This window comes from Tupaia chinensis, unplaced genomic scaffold (assembly GCF_000334495.1).
Source record: "Tupaia chinensis unplaced genomic scaffold, TupChi_1.0 Scaffold147123_1, whole genome shotgun sequence".
Classification (NCBI taxonomy): Eukaryota; Metazoa; Chordata; class Mammalia; order Scandentia; family Tupaiidae; genus Tupaia; species Tupaia belangeri.
Genome location: NW_006206975.1, coordinates 615886 through 623450, shown reverse-complemented (window position 1 = coordinate 623450; position 7565 = coordinate 615886). Strand labels below are relative to the sequence as shown.

Below are 7565 nucleotides of genomic sequence, written 5' to 3'. Positions count from 1 at the left end.
GGCGGGGCCCGCGCCCTATAGAAAAAAACCTCCCCAAAAAAAAAAAAAAAAGAAAGAAAAAAAAGAACCTCATGGATCTAATTTATCACAGTCTTTAGAACTTAGGAGAGTCCTCAACAAGTATTTATCAAATTAGTCAATGAATAGTTTTTGTTAAGAAATTTTAATTTTATTTATTATTATTATTATTATTATTATTTTTAATTTGCTGCAAAGCACAAATATTATTATTATTATTTTTAATTTGCTGCAGGAAACAAATTACCACAGAGAGACAAAGAGAGAGAAAGGGAAAGGGAGAAAGCAAATCGGCAGAGTTAGGACTCAAACTACGATCAGCCATGTAGGATTCCAGTGCCTTAACCATCACGCCACTTGCTGACCCCATGAATAATTTTTTTCAAGTGTGCATCTCATTTTAGAAACATGTACAATCAAGTTTAATATACACTAACAATTCATTTCCTTACCATATCAAAACAAATGAGGTATTGTATAGACTAAATATGTAAACCATGTGTCCTGTCTTTCTCAGTAAATTTTTCGATAGTATAATTTGTTATACTTAATTGGAGTGTATTTTATTTATCTTTGTTTAGACACATGCCTGGACATACAAGTCGAGAAGTCCTAATCATCTTCAGCAGCCTTACAACTTGTGATCCATCTAATATTTATGATCTAATCAAGGTAGAGCAAATAAATCAAAACTGCAGTAATCACTCTAAAGATAATTCTGTGTGAAATTATCACTCATTTTTAGCGTACTTTTTATTTTCCAAATATTTTAATTCTTAAATTCTTTTCTTTTTCCCCTCAAACTCTTTACTTGGATTTTTACGAAGACTCTAAAGGCAGCTAAAATTAGAGTGTCTGTTATTGGATTGTCTGCAGAGGTTCGGGTCTGCACCGTGCTTGCTCGTGAAACTGGTGGTATATATCTAGTATCTTCGGTATTTATTAATAATTACTGTGTAAGAAATAATTTATTAGTTAAATTAGGTTGTTTTAATCTGCTAAACTTAATTCATATCTGGTAGTCAGAATATGAGCAGTTATCTTAAATATGACATTGATTCTTTAAGAAATCATGCAAGTGTTTAAAGGAAGCATTACAACTCTTAGAAAGCTAGATGTAATACTTTGTAAAGATTTTATAATTTGGATTTAGTTAAATAATAATTATAGTAACTCCTAGAAAAGTTGATTTAGATAGCCTTTAAAGTTTTAGAAAAAGATAATTTAGCTACAATTGTTATTTTTGAAAATACATATTTTCAGATGATAAAACATCTTACATAATTACATAGAAGTCATAGTTCATTACGTCTGCAAAACTGATTTTTTCTTTTACTTTTTCTCTCGCTAGGTACATACCATGTTATTTTAGATGAAAGTCATTACAAAGAGTTGCTGACACATCATGTTAGTCCTCCTCCTGCTGTCTCAAGTTCTGAATGCTCACTTATTCGTATGGGTAAGTGTTTATGTTGTTATTTTAAAATAGATTATTTAAAATATATATTCTTGGCTCAAACAAGGCTTTTGATTTTTGTGCATTATTTTAGCACTTAAAAATTGTCTTACCTTAAATTTTTTATTTTTAAAAAATGTTTGATGTAGTACTTAATGCATTAGGCTCTCACATAGTTGACCATGGTTTGAGTCCTGGACCCTACAGCTTGAAACTCATGCTGGACACGTATGTGTGCATGCCCAAAGTCCCAAGAGGAAAATGGAGGAAAAGGGACTGTGGCATGGCCATCCCCCCTGGGGGTGAGTTCTCATTTTCTGTCTTTCTGTCATTGTCTGTCTGCCCAGTGAGCACATGTGCCTTTTAGCAAAAATCTCTCCAAAAAAAAAAAAAAGTTTGTTAAAGTAGTTTTAGAAAATACAAAGAAGTAAAAAAAAAAATCAAAACTACCTATAATCTTGTCACTCAGAGAACTCTACTAGCTTTCTATATTGTTACGGTTAAAACCATAGGGCTCTTACCATGGTCAGCCATGTGGGAGTCCTGCTCCCTAACCACTACACCTCATGCCAGCCCCTCTCTAGCATGTTTTTTTTTTTTTTTTAACTTTTTTTATTTATTTTAATTTGACCAGAAAGGGACAGAGTGAGAGAAAGAGAGGGAAAGTGAGAAAGCAAGCCACCAGATCTGAGACTTGAATGATAGTTGGCCAAGTGGGAGTCCAGCACGCCAACCACCGTGCCACATGCCGGCCCCTCTAGCATGTTTTAAAGTTATGATTTAAACTTATAATTTTTTTTCTCTCTTTTATTTTTATTTATTTATTCTAAAGTTTTGCTATAGGGTACGTATGCTCACGGGAGAAATAGAGAGGGAAAGTGAAAGCATTCCCCAGGGAAGATGGCCAACTGCAGTCCTTTCTCCATTCTCGGGGTATTTGGAGCACACATGTACATCGGCCTGGTGTGTTTTTCACTGGGTCTAGGACTCAAACCAGGTAGTCAGCCATATGGGATCCAGCCACCTTAACCACCATACCACCCACTGGCCAAATTTATTTTCCAAATGAATTTTGTTAGATTGATCCTTTAGGAGGATCAATTCCTTCTAAGTCGCCTGATGCAAATATTTTTCCATTGGATTTTTTTTTTTTTTTTGGAGAGGTTTTTACTATAGGGCATGTGTGCTCGTCAGAAAGACAGAGAGACACAGAGATAGAAAGTGAGAAATCACCCGCCAGGGGAATGGCCACGGCACAGTCCCTTCTCTTCCATTCTCCTCTCAGGATCTAGGGCACACACACACAAGCGCCCAACATGAGTTTAAACCCCCGGTTCTGGGACTCAAACTGCGGTCGACTGTATGGGAGTCCAACAACATAGCCATTATACCAACTGCTAGTCCCTCTGTTGGGTATTTACTTTTACCTTTATTCATTTTACTTAATTTGTTTTGATGTGTAGGTAGATTTTAAATTCTTTTTAAGAATTATTTTATTTAACTTTATTTATTTATTTTAATTTGACTAGACAGGGGACAGTGAGAGAAAGAGGGAAAATGAGAAAGCAAGCTGTCAGGTCTGGGACTCAAACCACAGTTAGCCATATGGGAGTTCAGGACCCTTAACCACCACACCACCTGCCAGCACCAGATTTTAAATTCTTAGGTAATGAAATTTTTTCTAATGGTTTCTGTTTTTCTTATTTTCAAAATTAAAATTATATATAGAAAACAAGCTAAATGAATAGTTTAGACATTCCAAAATTTTAAACATGGACATATATGCTTAAATAGTAAAATCAGGTGTTTCAGTTATGTCAAAAACTATTTTCAAAGTTATATGAAAAAATTTGATGCAATGTTAATTGTTACTAATTTAGAAAATATAAACTTTAGAGTCTGTATATATATGGTCAGATTTTCCCCACATTTAGTGTATTTTTTATTGTAGCTTAGAATTGTAGTCACTTTTATTAGACTATATAATCATATCTATGTGACAGGAAAGAGAGGTTTTATACAACTTTGTTGGCTTTCTGATAGGACTGTTTTTAGGTTCTTAGTCCTAGAATTCTACTCTTTGCTTGGGAAAAGAAAATAATACATTTTCTTCTATGAAGGATTTCCTCAACACACCATTGCTTCTTTGTCTGATCAAGATGCAAAACCTTCTTTCAGCATGGCGTAAGTAAAGATCTTGAAGTTGTTAGTGATATTTTTACATTTTTAATTTCTTTCTCTAAATTATTTAAGCTCAAGGTAACATATTTCCTTATAGTTCTAACTTTACACATCTTTATATATTACCATTTTAAAGTAATTTTTCCCCCACAGGCATTTGGATAGCAATACTGAGCCAGGACTTACATTAGGAGGCTATTTCTGCCCACAGTGTCGAGCGAAGTACTGTGAGCTTCCTGTTGAATGTAAAATATGTGGTAAGAAACCATTATTTAGTAAATCAGTTTTTAATAACTCTTTATCTGTATTGCTGCTGAAATAAAGGTAAATATTGAGTTCTCCCTGTTTCTGGATTTAATCTATGCGAAGAGAAATAATAATCTTTTAAAATAAGTGTCCAGTACTCCACTTTCAAGAATGAATAGGGTATTCTAAAAGTGTTTCCTGATTCTCTTTCTGAAAAAAAAGTTTATTCTTTGAAGGAAATGCAATAGATCTAGTAGACAGTTTCCTAGGTCTTACCTTTGTAAAATAAATACATAAATAAAATGAAGAAAGTAATAGAACTATCTAGGATTTTATTTCATTTACACATGCACACATATATGTGAAGCGACTTTTAAAAGTTCATTGAAAATGGTATTAAAGTGTAAGTTTATTTTGGAACAAGAAATATTAGAATACATGCAGTTTTTTCATAATAAATATTTTCCATGAACTTTTTGAGGCCATATGTGCATATGTACGTGTGTGTATATGTGTGTGACAGGCCATGAGAGGTGACACAGTGACAGAACTAAGACAACATCCTGGAATCTCCTTTTGTGACCAGGAGTAAACTAGAGAAATGAATACCTGCAAATCCAAAAAATTTTGAAAATATTTACCTAAGTTACATCATTTGGCTGTTTAGCCTCTGTGTTTATGAGGTATAGACTATTGAATGTGTCTTTCTGTTGTGTATGTTAGGTCTCACTTTGGTTTCTGCTCCCCATTTGGCACGGTCTTACCATCACTTATTTCCTCTGGATGCTTTTCAAGAAATTCTCCTAGAAGAATATAATGGAGAAAGGTATGTGAGTTTTATTTACTTTATTTGTTGTATATGGTAAATATATGTTTGAATAGATTTTTACTGCCTTATAAAAAGTAGTCATATTAACTTGAGCAAGATTACTTTTTTTTATTTTTAAAGAGGTTTTAGCCTTAGGGTATATATGCTTTGTGGAGAGTCAGAGACAGTAAGAGGGAAAGTGAGAAATCAACCCCTAGCGGGGATGGCCAAGCTGCAATCTATTTTTCTCCTGGGGTCTTGGGCGGGCATGCACACACATACACCTGGTGTGATTTTCAAGCCACCGGGCTCAGGACTCAAACCATGGTCAGCCACTTGAGAGACTAGTGATGCAACCATTATACCATCTGCTGCCTCTGGGCAAAATTACTTCTAATTTAGGAAATTAAATGTAGAATTCCTTGCTTATGACTGGAATGACTCATTATAAAACAGATCTGTTTGTTTTCTTAAATCCACCTGTGTATGGTAACCATACTAGTAAATCAACTACAAAAAGAAGAAAAAAAAAAAAAAAAAAAAGCCTTGACTGGTAGTATTTACTGATTTCTCATTGTGGCCGATCTCTAGGTACCAACAATTTAATAACCAGTTTTCAAAACTCTGAATATTGAAGACTATTTAACAGTTGACCCTTGTGAGGAAGTACAGTCCAGCTCTAGCACACCACTGTAAGTGAAAGACTGACATAACATAATTAATCCAGTACCTGGAAATTTTTTATTTGTGAAAATAGTTATTTCTGTTAATATAATAATAATAATTTCCTGGGCATGCCAATAGCATGGTGTTTGAGGTGGCTGGATCTCACAGGACCAACTGAGCAATTTGAATCCTAGAAAAAACACACCAGGCACATGTGTGCACGTACCCAAAATCCTGAAATGAGAGAGAAATAGAGGAGATGATATTATGGCTGACCGCACCATTAGAGTCTTGGACCCATTGGCTTGAGAATCACATTGGTGCCTGTGTGTGCACATGCCCAAAATCCCAAGAGGAGAGTGAACGAGAAGGGATTGTGGAATGGTCATCTACCTGGGGAGTGATTTCTCACTTTTTCTCCCTCCCTCTCTCCCTGTCTCTCTGTATTCTGGTGAGCAAAAAGTAAAACATAAAAATTATTGATATTTTTAATAATCAAAGATTATTTTTAATAATATTTTTCCTAAAAGTCATGTATAAAAACAATTACTTATTAATTAAAATATTTTCATTATTGATATTTTCTTTCAGTGTTTTAATAAGTAAACTCTTAAATTATTCTGAAACTCTTTTTCAGATTTTGCTATGGATGTCAGGGGGAATTGAAAGACCAACATGTAAGTTCTTTGTCTTCTTAAATATTAAGTAATGTATAAGAAATACTGAGAAAATTATACCATAATGAGTTTTCAATGAATTATTGAAGATCAGACTCTTATTAGGTTATTCCTCATAAATGTAATTATAGTAGCTAGAGTAAAGTGGAATCAAAATAGTTTTAAAAAATAGGTTTATCTCACGCCGGGCGCGTGTGCGTGCGTGCCCAAGATCCCGAGAGGAGAATGGAGGAGAAGGGATTGCGGCGTGACCATCCCCCCTGGGTGGTGATTTCTCGCTTTCTGTCTCTATGTCTCTGTCTGTCTGGCGAGCGCACGCACCCTACAGTGAAAATCTCTCCAAAAAAAAAAAAAAATAGGTTTATCATTCTGCTTTGATTTTCTTTTAGATTTTTTTCTGTAGGACATGGGCACTCTCTGGAAAGAGGCAGAAAGCAGTGAGAGAGGGAAAGGGAGAAATGCCCCCCTCTGTCAGGGAGGATGGCTATGCCACAGTTCCTTCTCTCTGGCTTTTGGGCACGTACGCACACACACTGGAATGTTTTTCCAGCTCTGTGGTCCAGGACTTGAACTGTGGAGTAGGCCATATGGGAGCCAGTGCCTTAACCGTTATGCCACCTGCTGGCCTCATCATTTTGTTTTCTAATTGTGCTATAAAGATATTTTAATATTTTTAGTTTTCAAGTTGAATTGTATTCAGTTTGGAGATAATTAAAATTTTTCTTCATACTCTATTTTACGATCTGTCATACTCATTTTGAAGTTATCATTTAAGATAGCCACAGATGAAAGCGATTACCCCATTGTGTCAATGAGGTAATACTTTCTTTTTTTGGCCAGAGAGTATATACTTTAGGTAGAGAGAGAGGGAGAGCAAAAAGCACCTCCCAGGAGAACAGTGACATCACAGTCCTTTCTGCTCCATCTCTCCTTCCGTTTGGGATTTTAGGCACAGACACGTACACAGTCTGAATATTTGTCAGGCCACTAGGTCCAGGAATTGAACTGCATAGTCGGCCATGTGGGATCCAGCTTCCATCTGCTTTAACCACTAGGCCCAGACAATGCTCCATCTTTGTATTCTTCTGTATTTGCAAGCTGCATGTTCATATAGCCATAAAAGTCTTTTTTCTGGCTACCCATGAGATAATATCAGTATTTTTAAATTATTTGAAGAGGACCAATTCGAATATATAAACTTATACAGATGTGAGTAATACAGAGTACTGTCTAGTTTTAATTCATATTAATTTAGTTACATGTCCATATTAAAACTATAAACTGTATAAAATGTTAACTAGAAGTATTGCTTATTTATTCTACTTTCACATTTTAAAAAAAAGATATTTTACATACCTCTGACATCAGTAGCTTTATCCTTTTTTTAACTGAAAAACAAAACAAAATTATTGTCTAGAAATATATATATTAATGGGACCAGCAGTTGACATAATGGCTATGTTGCTGGACTCCCATGTAGTCAACCGTGGTTCAAGTCCTGGACCCGGTGGCT

At 34.9% G+C, this 7565-nt stretch overlaps 1 protein-coding gene across 4 annotated transcripts in view; it reads left to right on the top strand.

The window, feature by feature from the left end:
• Window positions 1–7565, top strand: part of GTF2H2 (general transcription factor IIH subunit 2) — a 46451-nt gene that overhangs the window by 16321 nt on the left and 22565 nt on the right. For all 4 annotated transcript variants that reach the window (XM_027768682.1, XM_014584566.2, XM_014584567.2 and 1 more), the window contains 7 exons: window positions 600–690; window positions 846–933; window positions 1370–1477; window positions 3595–3658; window positions 3809–3912; window positions 4625–4727; window positions 6013–6052. In XM_027768682.1, coding sequence (XP_027624483.1) covers window positions 600–690; window positions 846–933; window positions 1370–1477; window positions 3595–3658; window positions 3809–3912; window positions 4625–4727; window positions 6013–6052 — 598 coding nt within the window. The remainder of the gene's footprint in view (window positions 1–599; window positions 691–845; window positions 934–1369; window positions 1478–3594; window positions 3659–3808; window positions 3913–4624; window positions 4728–6012; window positions 6053–7565) is intronic.